At 49.0% G+C, this 23,915-nt stretch overlaps 1 protein-coding gene across 3 annotated transcripts; it reads right to left on the bottom strand.

Annotated features, from left to right (window-relative positions):
- Positions 1-12,828: 12,828 nt before the first annotated feature.
- Positions 12,829-23,516, bottom strand: LOC100894263 (SLAM family member 8-like). Of its 3 annotated transcripts, none has more exons than XM_078355321.1 (7): positions 23,221-23,516; positions 22,810-22,899; positions 17,578-17,970; positions 15,650-15,946; positions 13,965-14,105; positions 13,677-13,768; positions 12,829-13,396 (listed from the first exon to the last, which is right to left on the bottom strand). In XM_078355321.1, exons 2-7 carry the CDS (start codon positions 22,880-22,882, stop codon positions 13,304-13,306), a joined length of 1,089 nt encoding a protein of 362 aa, XP_078211447.1. In that variant the 5' UTR covers positions 22,883-22,899; positions 23,221-23,516; the 3' UTR covers positions 12,829-13,303. The 3 variants fall into 3 exon arrangements, with proteins under 3 accessions (XP_078211447.1, XP_008982893.2, XP_035146245.1); XM_008984645.5 differs by having other exon boundaries at positions 13,694-13,768; XM_035290354.3 differs by lacking the exon at positions 13,677-13,768 and having other exon boundaries at positions 13,253-13,396.
- Positions 23,517-23,915: the final 399 nt, after the last annotated feature.

Genomic DNA, 23,915 nt, shown 5'->3' with positions numbered 1-23,915 from the left:
TTCAGGCAGCCAAGAAGTTAAACAATTGCCTGTGGTTACTTTCACAACGTGCCCCACAAGTAAAGGGCTATTAGTGTCAGGAGAGCTCTGAGTCGGGTGGAACACACAGGTACTTAAAAGTGGGGTCTTCCACATGTATGAGGCCGACAAACATGAAAAAATGTCCATCATCACTGGTCATTAGACAAATGCAAATCAAAATCACATTGAGATGCTATCTGATGCCAGTTAGAATGGCGATCATTAAAAAATCTGAAAACAGCAGATGCTGGAAAGGATATGGAGAAATAGGAACACTTTTACACTGTTGGTGGGAGTGTAAATTAGATCAACCATTGTGGAAGACAGTGTGGCGATTCTTCAAGGACCTAGAAATAGAAATTCCATTTGACAATAGCAATCCTATTACTGAATGTATACCCAGAGGATTATAAGTTGTTCTATTATAAAGACATATAAGTACATGTATATTCATCGTGATATATTATATACATATATAGCAAAGACCTGGAACCAACACAAATGCCCATTAATGATAGACTAGACAAAGAAAATGTGGCACATATACACCATAAAATACTATGCAGCCATAAAAAGCAATTAGTTTGTGTCCTTTGTAGGGACATGGATGAATCTGGAAACCATCATTCTCAGCAAACTGACGCAAGAACAGAAAACCAAACACCACACGTTCTCACTCATAGGGGGGTGTTGAACAATGAGAACACATGGGCACAGGGAGGGGAACATCACACATGGCTTGGTTGAGTGCATTAATTAATAAGAAGAACTTATTTGACAGGGTCCTGCCCTTAAGGCCATGGCATAAGTTATTCTCTGCCCCCAGTGAGGATAAGGAATTGTTCAATGTAAATTAAGCAGGAAGGAGGTGGGTCAAGTACAAAAAAGAACTTTGTGACTCAGTAAGTGGGTTACTTTAACAGGCAGTGGTAAACCAAGCAAATCTCACACCTTTGAATGGAGAGAGGAGGGAGCCTCTGTGGGGCCTTCCCTGGTCCAGCACTGATCTGAGAGATGAACAGAATGAGGATGGAGACATTATCAAGCTCCCTGGGGCTGATCAGAGGCTTAGGGTAGTGGCCATGGAGTTGGTCAGAGCTGAGACGAGGCCCTGACGCAGTTCATGGTCGCAACCCTGCAGCAGGAGCAAGGGAGGGAGCCTGGTTGGGACCCTGGCTGAAATAGTTAGGGCCCTGCTCCCAAGAAAGAGAAACCATGGATCCAGCACATTTCTTAATTTTGTTTCTTTGTTTGTTTGTTGTTTGTTTTTGGAGTCTTTTTCTGTCACCCAGGCTGCGGCACTGTGGTGCAATCTCAACTCACTGCAATTTCTGCCTCCTGGGTTCCAGCCATTCTCCTGCCCCTTACCTCGTCATACACCTGCCTAGGCCTCCCAAAGTGCTGGGATTATAGGCATGAGCCACCAAGCCTGGCCCGATCCAGCACTTTCTATGATCCAGACATGGCACTAAGTGCTTGGAACTTTATCACGTTTCACCAGAACAGCAGCACTGTGAGGGGAGTGTTACCAGACCCTTTTTGTAGAAGAGCAAACTGGGACTTAAATTAGAAATATGAACACATGTCTACCGCAATTTTATTACACCGACTACCCTCCTAAAATCAGTAAGATAGAAGTAGTGGATGCCATTTAAATTGGAAAGTTCTGTCATTCTCTCATTTGTTTTCAATGAGCAAATATTCCTGTTTGCTGTTTCCATTGCCCTGGAACTGGAGCTCTGCTGCAGTGAAGGATTCTGAATCCCAGGTTCATTTGAAGTGAATCCAAGGAGGTTTTGTCTTGCTTCATGTGATCGAAAAAAGCCAGGCATAGCTCCAGGATCCGAGCTGGAGGTCTTGTCTGGCAGTGGACCTGAGTCAGACTACAGAGTCATGCTGCAAGTCCCCAGGGGGACCAACTGTCCAACCTGGTTCAGCCTTCAGGATCATTTCAAGCAGAGGGTCCATGTGCCCAGCATGTCATCCATGAGGATTGAGAACCTGACCGCTGAAGACAGTGGGCAGTATCAGGTTCAAGTCAACTTAACTGAGAGACGGCATTTACCCATGCTTCCCACCTCATCATCTGTGGAAAGTGGCAGCCCACACTACTGTCAATTTCACAAACCTCCCACCCTGCCCTCCCCAGTCCAGACACAGACTCAGCCTTGCAGGGCTATGTGCACCTCAGCTGGCTTCTCCGACTGCTGCTGCCTCTTCCTGCGCTTCCCCATTGCACCAGGATGAGCTCAGCTCAACACAGATGTTTCTCTCTCTCTCTCTCTTTCTTTCTTCTTTCTTTTTTTTTCTTTCTTTCTTTCTTTTCTTTCTTTCTTTTTCTCTTTCTTCTGCTTCTTTCTTTCTTTTTCTCTTCTTTCTATTTTTCTCTTTCTTTCTTTTGACCACTATATAAGGTATAATGTATTATTTCTAACTTTCAAAACAGAGAGAAAGAGACTCCACAACTCGAGTTGCTTTTACAACTGAGGATATAGTCAAAGTCAAACAGCTTTTTTATTAACTTTATTTTAAAGAAGTAAAAAAGACCCTCAATAGCTAAGGCAATGCTAAGCAAAAAGAACTAAGCTGGAGACATCATGCTTCCCTTCTTCAAACTATACTACAAGGCTTTAATAACCAAAATATTGTGGTATAAGACTGCACACCTACAACTGTCTGATCTTCAAACACACCTGACAAAAACAAGCCATGGAGAAGGGACTCTGTATTCAATAAATGGTGCTGGGAAAACAGACTAGCCCAATTGCAGAATATTGAAACAGGACCCCCTCCTTTTACCATATACAAAAATTAATTCAAGATCAATCAAAGACGTAAATGTAAAACCCAAATGTATAAAAACCCTAGAAGACAACCTAGGCAATACCATTCAGGACATAGGCATGGACAAAGATTTTATGACAAAGACGCCAAAAGCAATGGAAACTGTTTGGTAGAAAGTCCCGCCATCTTTCCCCCAGGTTTCTTGCCCCCACCCTCCCCCCAGGCTTCCTGCTGCCCTGAGAAAAGCCCGCCAAGCCTGCTCTGTTCTGCCCAGCAAAAACAAGCAGCCAATCATCACAGCAGGAAAGCCCGCCAAGCCTCGGCCTATCCTGAACCGACACGTAACCCTCTGAGCCACCTCAGCAGTCTGCCCAGAGACGGACAGCCTATCCTAAGCTCCTACGACACTTCGCCAGCCCTGTGTCCACGCCCCGTCCACCCCCCTATAAAACCCTCCTACCCCAGCTGCGCAGGCGCAGCCATCCCCGATCTCCTTCCTTTCCTGGCCTGCCCACTGGTCCCAATAAAGCTGAACTCAGCTTCCAACTCTCGAGCTGTTATTTGGGGTCGGGTACCGGGCAGGGGTCTACAAGGGGGTCGCACATATGGTGCCGAAACCCGGGACGGAGGGTCGCTAGCCCCCCTAGCGACCCCCTCCCTCCAGCGACCTCCCCAGCCCTCCTCCAATTCGGCCTCAGCACTCCGGACCAGGTAAGTCCTGTTTCTTACCTTCTCCTTCCGCGGTGCGTGTGGCAAAGACGCTTCCTCCCAGTCCCAATCCACGGATCCCTCGCCAAGCGCCGGCCGGCCCGAGCAGGATCCCCCAACCAGGCTCCAGGAGCCTTGGGTCGGCAGACAAGGGACACCTTCTCTGACCCACCCAATCCAAAACCATTAAATAGGTACGATCAGACAGGGGACGCCTTCTCTGGTCCTTCCTATCCACCTTCCTCTGGGGAAGCTGGTGGGTTGGAGGGATGCCTCCCCCCACACTACCCCAGCCCACTCGGATACTGTTCCGAGCTCGGATACTGTTCCGAGACCGCCCTCAGCTGGCAGGAACCCTTTGCCGCACGCATCATGGGGAACGTGGAGTCCAAAATTCCTAAAAACGCCCCACTAGGTTGTTTACTTCTCGACTTTACCCGCTTGGGCTACTCCCAAAACCCTTAGGTGGAAAAAGCTTGTCTTCCTCTCCCAGGTGGCCTGGCCCCAGTATCAGCTCGATAACAGGTCGCATTGGCCTTCCACCGGCATTTTCGATTTCAATGTGCTCCGCGACCTAGATAACTTCTGCCACCGAACTGGCAAAGATAAGGAAGTGCCTTATGTTCAGGCTTTTTGGGACCTGCGTTCCCATCCTGACCTCTGCTCTTCTTGCTCCACTCACCAAGTTCTTTTAGCCCGAACTCCCCCACCGCAGACTCCTACCTCCCCAACCAAGCCACCTCCCTATACTCTACAGGAAGAGATGCCTGACCACATGTCTTCCCCCTTTGTTCCCACTCCAGAAGTCCACTACCTCTCCCCGTCCCTACTCCTCACCGGAGGATCTGCCTGAACATCTATCCTCTCCTGCCAATCTCAGCAACCAGTCACCATCAACGGCACGCTCTTCCTCTGCTCCCTCTGCACCTCCTACCTCGGAGGCCATGCCTCGCTCTCCCTCTACTCCCTCCGAGGCCGCACTTCCTCTTGCCTCTCCGGTGGCGGCCCACACCCGCTCCCACCAGCCAGCTATCCTGGCCCCACTCCGAGAAGTAGCAGGTGCAGAAGGTTTAATCAGGGTCCATGTTCCTTTCTCACTCCAAGACCTGTCCCAAATTGAGAAACATTTAGGATCCTTCTCAGCCGACCCGTCCACCTATATTAAAGAATTCCAATACCTCACTCAAGCCTACAGCCTCACTTGGCATGATATTCGCATTATCTGTTCCTCCACCCTCACAGTGGAGGAGCACGAGCGCATCCTCGCTGCAGCCAGAAACCAAGCAGATAAAGACCATGCTATAGATAACCAGATCCCCCTAGGCCCCGAAGCAATCCCAGGTGAAGACCCCCAATGGGACTATCAGGCTAATCGAGGGTCTGATATACCCAAGAGGGACCGCATGATTAGATACCTCCTCAGGGGAATGGATGCTGTATCTAACAAAGTTGTAAACTATGATAAACTGAGAGAAATCACCCAACTACCTGATGAGAACCCCGCCCTCTTTCTCGCCCGCTTGTAAGAAGCCCTAGTCCGGTATACTCGACTAGATCCAGCCCCTCAAAACGGGGCCACTGTATTAGCCTCCCATTTTATCTCCCAATCAGCACCCGACATAAGAAAGAAACTAAAGAAAGCAGAAGAGGGGCCAGAGACTCCCATCCAAGACCTGATAAAAATGGCCTTTAAAGTATTCAATGCCAGGGAAGATGCGGCTGAGGCTGCCCGCCAAACTCGCATGAAGCAGAAGGCTGCCCTCCAGACCCAAGCCCTAGTGGCGTCTCTAAGGCCGGCAGGGAACCAGAAGCCCAAGGCCGAAACCCATGCCCCTCTGGGAGCATGTTTTAAATGTGGAAAGGAAGGACACTGGTCCCGAGCCTGTCCACAACCACGGCCACCAACTAAGCCTTGCCCTATCTGTCAGCTCCCGGGACACTGGAAGTCAGACTGCCCCAGCTTCCCCAGGGTGCCGGTTCCTCAAAACAGACACACTGGCGTTACTCAGCCGGCAGTCACCCTCAGTAGGGAGGAGCCTGCTTGCCAGGAGCTGACCTCCGAGGGAACTCCATTCCCCAGGCTATTAGGGCTGCTAGACGACTAGCGGGGCCCTGGCTTTCCGACTCCGGTTACCCTTGCCGAGCCTAGGGTCAGAAGACATGGGGGCTACCTCCTCCGCTCTTCCTTCTTATTCTGGCCGTCTCACCCCTTCCCAGGTCTCGGTCATGGGAATCGATGGGACCCCGAGTATCCCCTACCAAACCCCACCACTCATGTGCTCATATAACTCCACTCCATTCACCCACTCTTTTTAGTAATCCCCACCTGCCCAGTTCCCCTTCTGGGGCGAGACATCCTTTCAAAGCTGAAGGCTGTTATAACCTTCCCCACCGCCAGCCCACACAGCCTTTTTCTCCTAGCCCTCAATACTCTGCCTCAGAACTCCAGACCCTCCAGTCTACCCCCGGGGTACGGTTCAAGGATGACTTGGCCTTCAAGCATAACCTCCTCATCCTCCCTGAAAAGCAAAGGTACCAGATAATCCAAGACATCCATAATTCACTCCACATTGGGCCTAAAGCCTTATACCGATTCCTCAACCCACTTTTCACCCTCACCATCTCCTCAGTACCATACAGGAAGTCCAGTCCTCATGTACTGTCTGCGCAAAAACTAATTCCCAGGGTTCCTGTCATCCTCGGCGCCAGCTTTATCAGCTACGCGGGTTCCTACCTGGCCAAGACTGGCTAATTGATTTCACCCATATGCCAAAGCATAAACAGTACCGGTATCTGCTAACCATTGTTGACACTTTTTCAGGCTGGATTGAAGCTTACCCCACAGCCTCTGAGTCTGCCGGGACAGTAGCCACTCATCTCATTCAAGACATCATCCCACGCTTTGGACTCCCGGCTACCATACAGTCAGACAACGGCCCAGCCTTTATCTTCAAAGTCACTAATGCCGTTTCTACCTCTCTAGGAATTCAGTGGAAGCTACACGCCGCCTACCATCCTCAGTCCTCTGGTAAGGTGGAACGGGCCAATGGCCTAATAAAGGAGCATCTGACCAAGCTCATGCTTGAGCTCCGCCAATCCTGGGTAACCTTGCTTCCTATCGCCCTCACCAGGTTGAGAGCAAGCCCCCGGAGCCCATCACAGCTTAGCCCGTTTGAGCTGCTGTATGGTCGCCCCTTCCTACTTTCAACTCCCCCACCGCCAGAGACCACTCCTCTAGACAGCTACCTCCCCTACTTTACTCTCCTTCGCAGCCTTCTCCGAGAACACGCCAACGCTTCTCTTCCCCAACCCTCCCAGCCATCTGAAAATACACAGAAAGTCTCCCCCGGGGACTCAGTTCTTATCAGGTCCCTCTCCCCAAAGGCCCTCGCCCCCAAGTGGGAAGGACCATACACAGTCCTCCTTACCACTCCATCAGCTATAAGAGTTGCTGAAATCCCATCTTGGGTCCACCTGTCTCGGGTAAAAAAGGCCCCTCATGGACCCTCCTTATGCTGGAAGGCTGTTCCTACTGGCCCTTTATCTGTCAAACTTACCAGGGCCTAGCAGCCACACCCCCTACAGATGGAGATTCTTCCTAACTGAAAACTATACCAAAACCACCTTCATCTGTAATACCCCTCCATACAGCCACAACCATCTTCTTGCAACTTCCGACTGCCCCGCAGCCGGATGCCAAAGGACCATATATCTGAACTTCACCAAATTCCATAACATCCATACTGATATACCCCTCATGTGCTTCAACTATGACCAACCATCAGGAGCATGCAATAATACTCCTTGGCGCTCCTGCATGGGATGTACTTGGATGAACTGTCGACTACATATAGCCGTCAAGTCCACAGTACCTGCCCAATCTCAGCTCAAAATCATCCCAGACATAGATGGAGAAGGAACTGATATTAGCCTACAAGAAAAATCTCTGAATGACCAATTGCAACCACATTCGTCTCCGTTTTCCTGGTTAACTTTTCTCCAAGAAGGAATCAAGTTAGCTAACCTCTCAGGACTAACTGACCTAACTTCATGCCTCATGTGTGCCTTCTTAGGACAGACTCCCTTCGTTGCAGTCCCTTACCCCATCCCTCTCAACCTTTCAGCCTCAACTTCTTCCTTCTCCCCCGTCAGGGAAGTCGATCTCTACACTCCACCTGATTTTGAACAGCTACCTGTGTGCTATTCCCTAGGCCGAAACTTCCCTAGCTGTAACAGAACTATACTGGTAACCACTAATATAACAGCCCCACGAGGAACGTTTTTTTGGTGTAACAGGACCTTAACAAAAACTCTCTACATTGGCCTTTCCTCATCTCTTTTATGCCTCCCAGTAACCCTAGTCCCTCGACTCACTATATATTCTTCAGCCGAATTCCAGATGCTGCAAGCTCCCCATCGCCGCACCCGACGAGCTGCCTTCCTACCCATTGCCGTTGGAGTCTCCCTTGCTGGTTCAGCACTTGCAGCAGGATTAGGGGGAGGGGCACTAGTCCACTCTCACCTGGCCATAGCCCGACTGACCTCACAACTCCAAGCGGCTATTGATGACTCTACTGAGTCTTTAGCATCACTCCAACGACAGATCACCTCAGTTGCCCAAGTTGCCTTGCAGAACCGAAGAGCCCTAGACCTGCTCACTGCTGAACAAGGAGGGACCTGTATCTTCCTACAGGAAGAGTGCTGTTACTACATCAATGAATCCGGCCTAGTAGAAACCCGAATCGAGAGCCTCCAGAAACTCAAAACTAGCCTGCAGAGTCAGAAGTTCTCGGCTGAAGCCACAGCGTGGTGGTCTTCCTCTATGTATACCCTCTTGTCCCCATTGCTTGGGCCCCTAGTAGCCATTTGCCTAATCTTACTTATTGCTCCTTGCTTTCTACAGTTCATACAGCGGCGCTTTCAAGAACTGACTCGAGTCACCATCCACCAGATGCTGCTCCAACCCCACCCTGAACGAGTGCAAGGAACAGACCTCTCCCTGAACATCCAGGCTCCTTAAGAAAAGAGACCTCTTCAGAACCCCCCCGTCAACCCTTGTCAGCAGGAAGTAGCCAGATCGATTCCGCCGCCCTTTTTCCTTTTTAAGGAGTCGGGAATGTTTGGTAGAAAGTCCCGCCATCTTTCCCCCAGGTTTCTTGCCCCCACCCTCCCCCCAGGCTTCCTGCTGCCCTGAGAAAAGCCCGCCAAGCCTGCTCTGTTCTGCCCAGCAACGACAAGCAGCCAATCATCGCAGCAGGAAAGCCCGCCAAGCCTCAGCCTATCCTGAACCGACACACAACCCTCTGAGCCACCTCAGCAGTCTGCCCAGAGACGGACAGCCTATCCTAAACTCCTACGACACTCCGCCAGCCCTGTGTCCACGCCCCGTCCACCCCCCCTATAAAACCTTCCTACCCCAGCTGTGCAGTCGCAGCCAGCCCCGATCTCCTTCCTTTCCTGGCCTGCCCGCTGGTCCCAATAAACCTGAACTCGGCTTCCAACTCTCGAGCTGTTATTTGGGGTCGGGTACCGGGCAGGGGTCTACAAGGGGGTCGCACAGAAACAAAACAAAAATTGGCAAATGGGATCTAATTATACTAAAGGGCTTCTGCACAGCAAAAGAAACTACTAACGGAATAAATAAACAACCTACAGAATAGAAGGAAAATTTTGCAAACGGTGCATCTGACAAAGGTCTAACATCCAGCTTCTATAAGGAACTTAAACAAATTTACAAACCAACAAACAAACAAAGGACCCTATTGAAAAGTGGGCAAAAAACGTGATCAAGCAGCTCTTAAATGCCGAGCTAACAAAACAGCTCCAGATTTTTCCAACTCAGATTGAGTGTTTTCTACCACAAACTAAAGAGAACAAAATGTTTTTAATGCAAAAAAAGAAAAGAAAAAAATTCACCCAGTAACATAACCTAACACAGAACCGTTCAATAGCATTTTCAATAATGATAGAAATGTTCTGTATTTGTGCTTCCCAAGAAGGTAACCACCAGCCAATTGTATATTTAGCATGTGACTAACATAAATAAGAAACTGGGTGTTTACTTTCATTTAATTTAAAATTAGCCCTTCTTTTGTTCTATCCTAACGTATTCAATTCAATATACTTAATGTCTATGAGGCCCTGCTTCTGAAGAACAAACCTGGAGTTCAGGACCTGCATGTATGGGAGACAGGATACAGAGCTATGAGAATAAGAGAGAAATGGCCAAATCCATATGTTTTTCTTAGAACCCGCAAGTAAACTGCAGCAGCTGGAAAGTATATGCTGTAATCCAACCACATGAATAGCCTCTATTTTCAGTGAGAGTGGGGGGATTGGACACACACTCTATCTCTCAACAGTTAGAGGAGTGAGCTGCCGTCATGAAGGTGCCAAACATTTACATTTTTGTTTTGTTTGCTTTTTCCTTTTAACTGTTTTCCTAAGAATCTTGTCCAGTAAAAATCTAATTTTTCTGTGGTTATATTGATTGAACCCTCATCTTGTTCAGCAACATGAGTCATTTGGGAAATGAAAATCATCAGCACAATGAGTTACCACCTCACACACACTCAGAAGGCAATAGTCAAAGAAAGGAACAATAGCAAGACTTGGGGAGGATGTGGAGATGTCCTCCCACATTGCTGCTGGAGGGTAAAAATGACGAAGGTGAAGGTGAAAAGTAAAAATGAAATGATGAGAGGGAGATGCCATACAAGACACTTCATGACAGATAACCCAATGGAACATACTGGCTCGTTGGGCATCTGGAGTGAATAAGAAGGAGTAAAAGATGAGCAAAATTATGGTTTATTTGGATGCAAATCATGACTGACACTGAAGAGAAATTGCATGAAGTACTTCCCTGGATTTTAGTCTCTCCATGTGTACAATGGTGGTTTATGCCTCATGGAATTGTAGAAGCTCTAAGTGAGAGACTCCTGTAAGGCCTACTTGTACTGGCCTGAGCATAAAAAGTCAACACCAAGACAAAAGTATGCCAAATTGGAGAGTCTTTATTTCCGGCAGCCACGGAGGACTCGGGTCTCTCCAACCCATGGCCCAGAAAGGAGGGTGTCAAGACCTTTTATACCCTAAAACCACCTCGGGGGTGAGGGTGAGGAGTGAGGATGGGGATGAGGTGCTTCAGATATTCTGAGGGCCAGTGGAGTCTGTAAATCACCTCCTGGGCGGAGATGAGGGTGAGGGGCTCCGGACATTCCAAGGTCCAGGGGACGTTTGACATTCTGATTGTTACTGAAGTGGTTCACAAAAGTCAAGATTAGCATTTGTTTATGCATTGTCTGAGTAGGGTGGAAATTACAGTCCTTAATTACTTATTATGAGTCACAGGGGCCAAGATGGAATGGGTTTGGACTGCTTGCCTGACGCATTTGGGTTACAGAAAGCAGTTTCAATAGAAATCTGGGGTATGGTTGAGGTGGGCAGTTTTATGGGGCTTTTGCCATGTCACATACTGAATGACTTTATGAAGAAAACTTTCATCAGCGGAAGGTTAATTGAGGATGTGGATGATGACATGGTCTGACATCGACCATGAATGGGGAAAATTTGGATAAAGACCACTCTGAATGTCTCATCTACATTTGAGTGCAATGTCCCTTATTCCCTGTCTTCTGCCCAAGCAGGGCTCTACTGCCACTCAAGGGGCAATTTCTCTTTGAATCATTAGTTTTTCCAGCACCAAGGAGCTCAGCCTGAGTTGAGGCTCATGAGTCAGGAGGCCAGGATCTTTGGGAGATTGACAACAGGAGGATACTTCTATATTCCAAAATTCCAAGGGTGCCTTAGTCTATTTCGTTACTATAACAAAATACCTGAGATGTGTAAATCACTGGGTGATGTGTAGATAACAGAAATTTATTCCTCATACTGTGGAGGCTGAGATGTCTAATATCAAGGCGCCACCATATTCAGCATCTGGTAAGCCTGATCCAATGTCTCTTCAGCTCAGCTTCAGCTCCACAGATGGCATCTTATTGTGGCATCATCACATGGCAGAGGGGGAAACACAATGCACTCAATGGTGAAAGGGGAGAACACCAAGTCCTCACATGATGGAAGGTGGGAACACAGTGCCATTACATGATGGAAGGTGGGAACACAGTGCCGTTACATGATGGAAGGTGGGAACATGGAAGGTGGGAACACAGTGCTATTACATGATGGAAGGTGGGAACACAGTGCCGTTACATGATGGAAGGTGGGAACACAGTGCCGTTACATGATGGAAGGTGGGAACACAGTGCCGTTACATGATGGAAGCCAGAAACACTGTGTCCTCACATGGTGGAATGGGCAATACTGTGTCCTCACATGATTTAAGTCAGTAACACTATGTCCTCATATGGTAGAAGGAGGAATACCATGTCCTCACATGGTGGAAGTGGGGAAGAGGGTCTTCTCACATGGTGGAAGAGAAGGGAATGCCTTGTCCTCACATGGTAGAAGGAGGAGCACTGTGTTCTCACGTGGCAGAAGAGGGAACAATTGTGTCCTCACATTGGCATCAAGAGGTGCCTGTCTTGAGCCTTTCCCCCCGCAGCCCCACACCCTCCTGAGAGAGCTCAGGTTAGTACCATAGGAGGACCCATGACCAACCCAAGGCAAATGGTAGAAGGGACCATACATCCTGTCCAAGGTATTCAGAAAAGTCAGATATGGGAGACATCATTTTTAAACTTTTAAGACTCATAAAGCTCATAGAACAAGCATCTCGGAAGAGCTTTGAGCAGCACACTAGGATTTCAACAGGCAGGGGTGAGGGCGAGGGACACTCAGAGGAAACTTTCATTTCAGGCAGAGGGATGAAAGTGAGCCAAGCAGTGGTTGACCAAGAGTTTGGGGCCAGCATGGCTGTGGGGCATTGAGGGTCAGAAGAACAAGAAGCTCCAGAGGGCTGAGTCAGATCTTCTCAATAGCTTCACCCATCAGAGCCCAAGTAGCCCTCACCAAGGGGCTGTGGAACGATACCACGCATCTATTCTTACAACCAAGTGTGCCATACTTAGAAGGCAAGAAGAGCTGAGGCTGTTTTCCTAAGACATCCCCCAAATGTGGCCTCTTAATGTCATTCCCTGAGACCGAGGTTGAGGTTTTGAGATGACACACATTTCTATTTCCACTGCACAAAAAGTTGAGTTTGAATCCACAGGCTGAGGCTGAAAATAGGTTCAGAATAGCACAGGTGATAAGAAAGGTGGCTTTGGTTCAGGTGGATAATGTGCACTAGGCAATCCCCCCAACATGCATGCACACACACTGCCCGATACCCTCAAGACACCCCTACACAAATTTGCCTTGGCCTTTTCCTTTATTGGTTTCTCTCCACACACACTGTCCTCCAACTCAGCATCCAAAAGCCAGGTGCCACCACCCTCCTCTGCAGCACAGTCAGCACTTCTGCACAGTCCCCATGTCTGGGCTTGTGTCCTCAGAAGTACTCACACCAGTGACAAGGCAGAGGTGGTGGGAATTTGCTACGTGCTCAATCAGACAGGCTCCTCTTGGGAAGGCTTATGAAGGACAGGGGACAGCAGCCATCTCAATGACGGAGAATAGTCCTTGCCCGAGTGTAAGGGAAGCTTGGGGAAGTGTCACAGAGTACAACCAGGCCATGTGTACCCTCTGGAAATGTAGCTATGAGGTCAGAGTAACACACACAATGGGAAGCTGGAACGGAACCAGAGCTGGGAAAGGCAGGGGTCTGCAGGACTTAGGCTCAGAGTGCAGGTGTCCTGGGAGTGCCAGATCCTCCTGCTTCCTGCAATCAAATGATCTCCATCGTCTGGTCTGGATAACAGACCTCACTGCAGGTAGTAATGAGAGATTCCTTTTTTCCCAGATATTGTTCACCGATGCTCTGAAATACAACACAGAAGTTGCTGGATTAGCTGAAGGATGGAATGAATCTGCAGGGACCTGCAGGGCCAGTACCCACGGCCATGCACTGCTTATGAATTCCTCTAAAGTGCCCAGCACTACATCCACCCAGATGTAAATTTTCTTAGTCAATACTGTTGATTATCCAGATATAGATAAATAGGCAGTTGGACCAGAAATGACAGGTCCTGAAATTGGAAGCCCAAGGCTGGGCAGAGAGACATGGGAGTTCCCAGGGTGGCCAGTGTCCCGGCACTCACCTTGCCCTTGCCCTCACCTTGCACTTGCTGGCTGAGCGTCTCAAAGGGGATGCCACCATCATCAACCCCATGGTTCTTCTGCAATCCTCCACCTGACAAAATCAAAGCTCGAATCTGTGTCTTACAAACCTGTAGCCCTCCCCACTGCCATGAACCCCAAGTCCAAGACCACGCCCATCATTCCCTCAGCAGAGTCCACTCCCTGGGAATAATATTCAGAAAAAAAGAAGCTGAGGTTTTAGTGAGGGAAGGGAGGTGTCTGGGCATGTCAGGAGAAATGCAACTTACTCCTTTTTATTTCCATCACCATCTTCTTCTTCTTCTGACATGTCTTCAAAACATACAGCCCACTTCCCAGGACTAACAGCACAGCCACAGCAGCCCCTAGGATGCCTGGCAGCAGTCTAGTCACATCCTGTTTGTGTAAACCTGTTCCAGTCACATGGGGAGAGTGGAAATGTTAAGACAGGAGATCATCTGAGACACTGACTGCCAAAGGAAAGACAAGGGGGGAGAGCAGGTGGACAAGTGGGAAGGAGGCTGGTGCAGAAGCTGCAGAGGGAGGAGCATGGCAGGTCCATTCATTCAACTGGTTAGGAGCTGCTGCTTAGTGCCAGGGATGCTGAGATGCACAAGAAAATGTGCACAGCAGCCCAGCACACAGGAGGGAAGACAGAGAATACCAACTGCCAGACACAGGGATCGCAGCTGCAATAGAGGTTTCCACCTTGTACAAGGTCTTCAGGGCAGGCCTCCAGAGGAGATGCTGGCTAAACTGAGGCTTCAGGGGGGACTATGAGATTTTCAGATATTAAGGATGGGGCATTCCAGGAAATAGGAGCACCAAGGTCGGGAAATGGCTGCATCAAGACACCATCTATGGGATTTGCCATCACCCCACTGCAGCATGAGAGGGGCAGGACAGGGAGGAATCATGACAAGGAGAGTCAGAGGGAGGAAGGAGTCGGTGCCCAGAGGGCCTTGTGGTCACACTAAGTGCTTAATAGAGTCAGGGTGATTTAAAGACATGTTGACACATCAGATATCCCAGCAGAACCTGGAGGAAGAGTTGGAGAGGACTAGGCTGTATACACGGTATCAGGTCATTCATTCATTCAGTGAACACTGATTGTGAGCAAGTGTTACAGGAGCTGTGCTTGGCACAGGGATTCGAAGGAAAACATCAAGGTGTTGCAGTCTACAGGGCAGCACATCATACTGCTCAGTGTGGGCTGCCATGGACAGCTCCCTCAGGAGGTGGGCCTGACTGCAGAAACATACATCATTTTCAGGGCACTGTGTAATGCAAATTCAAATTCCCTTGATTAAAAACTTCCAGGCAGCAATGGCAGTATTTTAACCAACTATAGAATGCTGCTACGTCAGGGATCCTGTGTAGCTGCACCTGTCTCATGCCTATAAAATGACCATGGACGAAAGGAATGCTTGGAAAAAAATTAAAAGGGAAGTCTTGGCCACAAGGTGTGGGAGGGCTGATGGAGTAAAACATCATGTTCAGAAGCTGAGAAGCTTACAACAAGCAGGACATATTTTGGGAAATATAAGCAAGCAGTTTGTTGTGAAGTGCATACGTGAGGCCAGAAATGTGGGCAGAGGAGCATCTGAGCCCTGAATTCCATGGGGGAATATCTGGAGGCCAGATCCCACATATACCACAGAAACCACCCAACCTGACCCTCTTTTCCCAAAGCCTACTCTGGCTGTTCAGCGGAATATGGATGGGGTGGGAGAGCTCCTGGAAGGAGGCTGTGGGGCATGGCAAGGAGGGTATAGATGGGAGGGAGGATTCCAGGCAAAGTCAGGTGGAGGTGACTCCCACAGTGCTGTCCGTGTGAGCAGGTAGAAGGTGGTGCTGATGCTCATGGTGGGGAGAGATCCCAGAACTGTCAGACCCCGATGCTACCTGAGCTCAGACAGCCCCTCTTATCTTGCAGGCTACACTCACCACTCACCTTGGGCACAGACTTTCCCAAGGTCTAAGGTCGCAGCTTTCTGATCCACCTGGTTGCTGACCACACAGGTGACATCGCCGATCTGCTGGCTCAGGGGCAGGCTCACAGCCAGGGTCCAAAGCTTGGCGGTTGATCCTGGTGTGTCTCTCTGTTCCAGCTCACTGAAGAGGCCCTTGCTCTCCCAAGTCACATTCAGATCCTGGGTGGCCCCTGGAACCCTACACTCCAGAGTGATGTTACACAGGCCTGGTGTGATAGACAGTGACATGGCCAGGATCTCAGGGTGAGGCACAGGCTCTGGGGCAGAAGGAGACAAAAGAGGGGACTCTCACATGCATGGAGAACATTGTACATCACAATTCCTCATTATTTTCTCATTGCAGCCACAGCATGCAAGTGTGTGTATTCTACAGATAAAACACTGCTTGCCCAAATAAATACAGAGCTAATGACACAAGGAGGGAAGCCACAGAGTTCAGCTCCATGTTGGTTCTCTAGATTCAATAGGTCTTAAAACTGTCCTAAGGAAAATAAAGAAGAAAGTCCCCCTTCCCAAAGCACAGCATTTGCAGAAAACCGAGGTCTTTTCAGGAAGAGGAAGAGGTCTGGGGACGATGGGCTTGCGCTGGCCCAGTGTTCTCCCGCATCTCCAGCTGAGGCCATGCCTGGGACTGCACAGCCTTTATGGGGCAGGACATTAGGCCAGCTCTCTGGAAGGACAGAGAAAGGTCCCTGATCAGAAAAGTACACACGTCTGTGAGAGATGCAGTGATAGGGCCTGGAAACAACGACTCTGAGTGTGCTTAGAGAGTGCACTGAACCTGTGGTCAATGACTCAGTGTGCCTAGAGAGTGCCACTGAATCTGTGGTCAACGACTCTGAGTGTGCTTAGAGAGTGCACTGAACCTGTGGTCAATGACTCAGTGTGCTTAGAGAGTGCACTGAACCTGTGGTGCAGACAGAAGAGTCAGACTCATAGGCCAGCCTGAGAAATCACATGGGACTGAGAATTGCAAAAGCCACTCTCTCCATGGCAGAATATTTCCCTGTGCAGAGAGGAACTTTAGGGAAAGAATGAGCTGGTAAATGAGTTTCCTAAGATGTGCTGTGGTATAAACTTTCTCCTACACCTACAAAGCCTGTGAGATGTGGATTTGTGGTGGTTTGAGTGACTGAGGCTGGCCTGGGACTGAGGGAGAGAAGAGCAGACTGGGAGGACTCCATTCACAGGGATTCCCAACTGTGGAGGCAGAACAGTGGCCTCCAAAATGTCTAGGACCCAGTCCTGGTAACCTGGGAATAGGTGAGGCTGCGAGGCAAGGGGAATTAAGGTCACAGATAGAATTAAGTTTGCTAATCAGCTGACCTAAAATAGGGAGATTATCCCGACACTCCTAGTAGGACACTAACATCAGTGTTCTGTTAGAAGATACAGGACGATGGCCATAAGCCGTGGGATGCCGGCAGCCACTAGCAGGTGAAGAAGGCAAAAGAACCGGCTCTTCCCTGGAGACCCCAGAAAGAACACAGCCCCGTCTTCATTTTAGTTCACAGAGACTGTCAGACCTCTGGCCTACAGCACAGTGAGATAATAAATTTTTCTTGCTTTCAGTCAATAATTTTTGGAAATTTGTTACATCTGAAATAAAATACTGCTATGCAAATCATCTTACATATGATTAATCTTCCTGGGAAAATGGCTATTTAGCTGAATTTCCATTTCCTCTCCCAAAACGCTGAGGGAACTTCATTCTCTGGTCTGAATCTCAGCTCTCCTGTCTATTCTGGGGACCTCATGTGCCTTATTCTTGGTGGAGAAAATCGAGTCTGAAGGCTAGTGTTTGAATGCAACCCTGCATGGGGCCTAAGTGACTCTCTAGAGACAAAAAAGGCAGGGAAGCCAGAGGATGGGGGAGCGTGTCACTCACCATAGACAGTCAGGTAGAAAACCTGGCCAAGCATTTGTCCATCAGTTAAGCTGGTCATGGCCACGTATGGCCCAGTGTCTTCAGGGGCCAGGTTCTCAATCCTCAGAGACCACAGGCTGGGCACATGGACCCTCTGCTTGAACTTGTCCTGGACGTTAACCCAGGTGGGAGAGTCGGCTCCTCTACGGACTTGCAGCAGCCGCCTGTGCTTTGACGGAGTGCCCAAACCCCATAAAACCTCCTGTATTTCGGCTCCTGCATCTGCCATGGGCTTCTCGGTCACATTAAACAAGACAGAACCTCCTCGGATGCGCTTCAGATAAATGTGGTTTTCAGAATCCTTCACAGCAGAGCCATGCGCTCCGGAAGTGTTGGCTGCAGAGCTGCAGACACCTAGGGCATGGAGACAAAAACCATCAGTATCTTCTCATCAAGAACAAATGAGAGAAACACAGACCTTTGGTTCAGAGTCCTAGAAATCCATCCCAAATCCTTTCTCGATTCTGGGAGGGCTTCCAAGTGTAAGAAATTTGAAGCGATTCTGGCTCAAGTTCTGGTTCTAGTGGAGTGTGATCTTGAGCAGGTTCCTGAACACCCCGATCTTCACTTTTCTTTTTTTTTTTCTTTTTGATCCCAGAGATTGGCAAAAAAATCATCTAGATCTTCAGTTTTCTTACCTGCCCCATAATGACAGTAAGGATCAAATGAGATCCTAGATCAAAAGCACCTGGCACATTTTCTGACATATGCTAAGTGCATAACTGCAGGAGGCAGCTTCTAACGTGGCTCCCAAGGACGCCTCCCCACTGTGTGCACAGCCCTGTGGAATGCCCTCCCCTGGAGTATGGGCGGCACTGATTACTTGCAAATGCAGCAAAGGTGATGGAGTGTCCCTTCTGTCTGGCTCACACCCTCTGTCTCCGTCACTCTCTCCTGCTCAGGCTGATGAAGTCAGCTACCACGCTGTGAGCTGCTCTGTGGAGAGGCCCACATGGCAGGGAGCTGGGGGCAGCCTCAGCCAACACCTTCATTCTAGTCTCTGCAACCTGGATGACAGGACCCAGCTGAACCACACCTGGATGCTGATCTCCTTAAACTGTGAGACCAGACCCCGTGTTGCGTTAACCCACTAATTCTAGAGTGACAGCTCACACAACAATACATAACTAAAGCAAAGATGAAGATTGTCTCTCTTTGCCTTACCTTCTAGGAAGGAAACTAATTACGATAGAATAGGACCGGATAGGATGGGAAGTGAATTAGGTCATCCTGCGGCAACAAACAACCAAATTGAGGGACATAGAATAAAGGGAGTTTGAATATTAATTAAACTACATGCTCCATAAGATACAGTGAGGTCCCTGACACATGGGTGGGGGCTCCACACCTTGTAGGAGCCCCATATGGAACCCACAGCCTCCTCACAGCCTCCTCAGCCCCCATGGTAGGGAAGGGAGGAGTCAAGAGAAGCTCCTGTGGGGCTTTCACTGCACAGCTCGGAAGTGACGTAATCTCTGCCCATATTTTCTAGACAGAACTAGTCAGGAGACCCTGCTCACTGGAAGGGACTGAAAGTGTGGGGGACTTTGACACTTGCCACAGACCAGATGGACTGTTTGCTGGCACTGTGCTTCTGCCACCAGGAGAGCACTTCCCTGCGCAGTGCCCCCGGGTCCCCTGGTCATTCTCCCTCAGTCACTGTCTCCCACAGAGCCCTGACCAGTGGGCACAGCCACCTCAGCTCTGCCTCCTCCTGAGCCCTTCCTGGTTCAACACTCACAGCCCCAAGTGAACTCAGAGATCTCTCTCTTTCTGGGAACCGGGGTGGGACCAGTCTGGACTGGGGAAACTGCCACAGTTACCCTTGTCCTTTGAAGAAAGAACCACCTCCTTTCTTCAGCAGCTCAGGTCCATCTGGGTTTGCTGCTGAGTGGCAGGACACCCAGGGCTCTCCCTAATGAATAAAGTTCTCCTTATTTCCAGCCTGCACCCTCCTGCTGTCCTCATACCTAACTCTGGCCCTCACTGGAAGCAGAGAATAGCTCCTGCCAATCCTGAGGTATGAGTGTTTCTAATATTTCTGTTTGTGGTTATTCACTACCTCAGTTCACCGGGCCCCTCCTCTAGGCCAGGCCTCACCCCTCCCTTCAGCTCCCTCAAGGGGCTAGGCCCACCCAGGCTCAGCACCCCTTAGCCCGAGGGTCACAGGCCTCAGGATCCACATCAGCCGGTTAACGGGTTTGTCAGTCCATTTTTGCATTGCTATAAAGAAATACCTAAGGCCAGGTAATTTATAAAAAAAGGCTATTTAAGGCCGGCATGGTGGCTCACTCCTGTAATCCCAGCACTTTGGGAAGCCAAGGCAGGTGGATCACGAGGTCAAGAGATCGAGACCATCTTGGTCAACATGGTGAAACCCCTTCTCTACTAAAAATACAAAAAATTGGCTGGGCATGGTGGAGCGCGCCTCTAATCCCAGCTACTCAGGAGGCTGAGGCAGGAGAATTGCCTGAACCCAGGAGGCGGAGGTTGCGGTGAGCCGAGATTGCGCCATTGCACTCCAGCCTGGGTAAGAAGAGCAAAACTCCGTCCCCCCCCCAAAAAAAGAAAAGCTATTTAAAATGTGCTGGGTTCTGCAGGCTGTACAGGAAGTGCGGTGCCAACATGTGCTTCTGGCAGGGGTATCAGGTGACTCACAGTCACCGTGGAAGGTAAAGGGAGCCAGCACCTCTGCCTCTTGACACTTGCTACCTCTCTTCTATGGTCCTAGGCAGGACTGGACAGGGCGCCGTCTCACTGATAGGAGTTGGATGTTTGTCCCCTCTTTCCTTTATAAATTACTCTGCCTGTGGTACTTCTTTATAGCAGTGTGAGAACAGACTCAAACAATGTCCTTCAGCATGTGGCCTGAAGACAGTGTCTTCCAAACCCCTCGCAGGAGCAGAGGCAGAGAAAGCAGGGGATCAAGTGAAGGAGGCGTGACGGTGAGTTCTTTCCTCACTTGAGGGCACAGGAAGTGGCCACAGAGAAAGCCTGTGGTCTTCTCTCTGAAGGAGCCCAAAACAGGCTTACCAGCTATGAGTGCCTGTCAGGCCGCAAGATAGAAGAGGACAGGATGGAAGAGACAGCGCAGAAACCTTAACAAAGCCGCAGGAGTCAGTAAAAGAACCACGCAGCTGGAAGGGAGTCAGAAATCATCTGCCTAACCCCTGCTTTTACAGAGGAGGGGTGTCTCTAGAGGAAAGAATTGTCCTGGGTAACACAGGGCAGAGGAAAACCTGGAGCCCACTTTCCTCTCCCAGCTCAGATTCTCCCCACTGCTGGACGCTGTCCATGTGCTCTTCCATCCTCACCTGCTTTCCCCAGAGCTCAGCTGCACTATTGTCTGAGCCCACCAGGACCTGAGCAGCTGCCAGGGTCTCAACCACAAACGCCTTCTCCTGAGCAGACGAAGCAGATACTTTCAGTGGCTGAGCAGAGCACGGACTGCTGGCTAGCAGATGGTTAAACAGCCAGCCTAAACAGACAACTTCCTGGATAATGGACCCAGGGAGAGAGGAGGCTCAGCCCTCAGGCTTCCGGAGGATCTGCCCCAGAAGGTGATGGTGAGCACAGAAGGAAGAAGAAAATACACTGAGAGCAAGAAGGAAGGCAGCCGGAGCTCTCTGAACTATAGAATGAAAAACAAGCCAGGTAGTGGGTGGTCATTTATAATGTGGAGCTAAATATTCATTAAAATGTATAAAATTTCAAGCTCTGTAAACAACATAAAATATTCCTCATTTGTCTGACACAGCCCCATCCCCACACTCACAAACCAGCAGTCCATATGTGATGCCCAGACTGCACTTCCTGGTGCCGTCTCCACTGTCTCCTGTCTGTCTGGAGCCCCTAATGCAGAGACTCTTTCTCCCCCAGATCCATGCTTGCAACATGGGCTGGGCACTTAGTAAATCCTGGTATTGTAATGTTCGGGGGGACCCCAAAAGTCGAAGACCACCCTCATCTGCTGCTGCCTGTGTCCCTGGGAAATTAGATGTGACCTGAGCCACCCTCAGGCTCCCTATTTCCCTTCCACATTTTCCCATTGAAACACATGTTTAGGAAGGGGGCAAGAGTTTGAGAATGATGAAGGCGAATTCCTCATCCCCATTTTCATTAGCATTGCTTCACCACGCATTCCTTTCCCTGAATCAAGGATCAACGGGAAAAGAGGGGTAATCCAGAGACCAGAGACAAAAATTCACTTCACTGTGTGCGGAGCTTGAGCATTCCTAAATACAGCCTAGATTACAGCCTGACAGACAGCCGAGATTAGGATAATCCTTTTCTCAGGTTCTTTTTTTTTTTTTTTTGCTTAGCATTCTGTGTTCTGTACTTTTTCCCCTTTCATATTTTCTTCCACAATTTTACGCCCTCCCCTATCCCTCCCCTAGCTGACAAACTACTGATTTCCTCCACATTTTTAGCATAGTCTTAGAAACACGTAGGTTATAAACACTTAAATTTTGGTGGCTGCCTTTCCTTTTATAAAGTGAAGATCCTATTGGGTTTAGTTTCCTGCATCTTGCTGATGGAAATCTATTCGCCTTACTCCATGGAAGTTGAACATTCCGGACAACTAGAACATTTGTTTTTGTAAGCCTCCATCATACGCCATGGTACAGAGACTCTGCCACTTGTTCACATGCTCCTGAATTAATGGGCACCTCCTGTTTCTTTCCAGGGTTTTCCTAAAACGGTGCTGTGATAAACACGGTTTCATTTGAGAGTCTGAACAGCATTTCCGAGTGGAGGAAAAAGCAACTCACAGGGATGTGAAAGGCGCCTGCTATAGACACATTTTACCCACAGATACTTTCTTTTTAACTTTTAAAGTGAACACAAACGCAAATTACTAACACAATTTTAACATTGAGACCTTCAAGGGCCCTCTCCGTTGTGATTTGGCTGGAGCTCAGCCTTAAGCCCAGGCAATGAATGGTTAAGTTTCCCTCAATGCAGCCAAGACAGCCCTGGCTCAGGTTTCCCAGCCTCCTCACCACCAAAAAGTCTTTCTTTTCTTTCCACTTCAGGGCTCAAACCAAATATGCTGCATTTTTAACCACAACAGAGCGTTTTTCTCTTTTTGTTGCCAAAGACATTTGAACCTCAACAGCTCACTTAGTGGTCATGACACAGCTAGCCCAGATGACCCAATTGGCCTCCATCCCCACGGACCCCGTCACTCACTGAGGAGCAGGCTGATGAATACCAGGAGCCCGTGGGTCCAGCAGAACGGCCGGTCCTTGGAGCACGATCTCATGGCAGGCTGCCTGGGCCCTGTTCAGCGGCAGAGGAAACCACAGAGGGGGAAGAGGTAAGAAAAGAGAACAAGCTTGAGCAAGTAGCCCTTCACCCTCTTTTTCACTTCAGGGGCAGGGTCAGCAAGTTACTACTCGGGAGACAGGCCACCATTCTAGAGAAAGCCATTCAGCTCTTTCGTCTCCTTTCAGTCCCTACAATATCGTACACACTCAATACGTAATCGCAAAAGAAATAAAAGCACATTCTGTGATGTTTCTGACAGCATATTAGAAAGGCACCCTCCCTGCATGCACAACCAGCTTGCCGTTCTCACACACACCCTTCCCCGACACTTACCTGCTCCCCTGGGTGTACAGCTCAGCCCCAGCTGTCCCTGGTCACCGGTGTCAGCCTACAGTCTGGTGCAGAAGTCTCCCTCTGAGAGCAAGTCTGGGCTATGCCCCTTCTGAGTTCAGTGGCTTTCTTCTGTCCTTACACATGAAATAACTATTCAAAACAGCCGTCTTCATTCCTGGGCTCTCCTAAGGTTTGCTACCTCTGACCTGAATTCCAGTGCACTCACAACTGTGCTTTTTTCTATAAAAGGTTCCCAAATGCTTGTTTCTTTAGAAGGATATGAGTGAGACATCCCCACCTCAAATTGCTCTCAAATTCATTTTAAAGAGAAACACTAAATTACACAATCAAAGAGTTCACTGACCTCCACGTAGTGTTATCTGAAAGATAATGAAACATAGGCTTATCAAAATGAGATATCCGAAGCCAAAGTCAAACAGAGAATCTTCAAAGCGGAAATAAAAACGTCACGCTGCATGTTCAAGGGATCGCTAATGAGATCAGCAGTGAATTCTCTGAATGCCAGCCGGCTCTGCAATGACATGTGCAAAGTATTCAGAAAAAAATCTTGCAACTAAGAATGTGTTGTCCTGCAAAACTATCCTTCACACATAGCAGATCTGCAGTGTTACAAATACAAAGGGAGTCATTCAGTCTGAACCAAAGGCACTAGAGAGTCAATGAAATCTACATGA

The sequence above is a fragment of the Callithrix jacchus genome, chromosome 18 (assembly GCF_049354715.1).
Source record: "Callithrix jacchus isolate 240 chromosome 18, calJac240_pri, whole genome shotgun sequence".
Lineage (NCBI taxonomy): Eukaryota > Metazoa > Chordata > Mammalia > Primates > Cebidae > Callithrix > Callithrix jacchus.
This window is presented reverse-complemented; position numbering and strand designations above follow the sequence as displayed.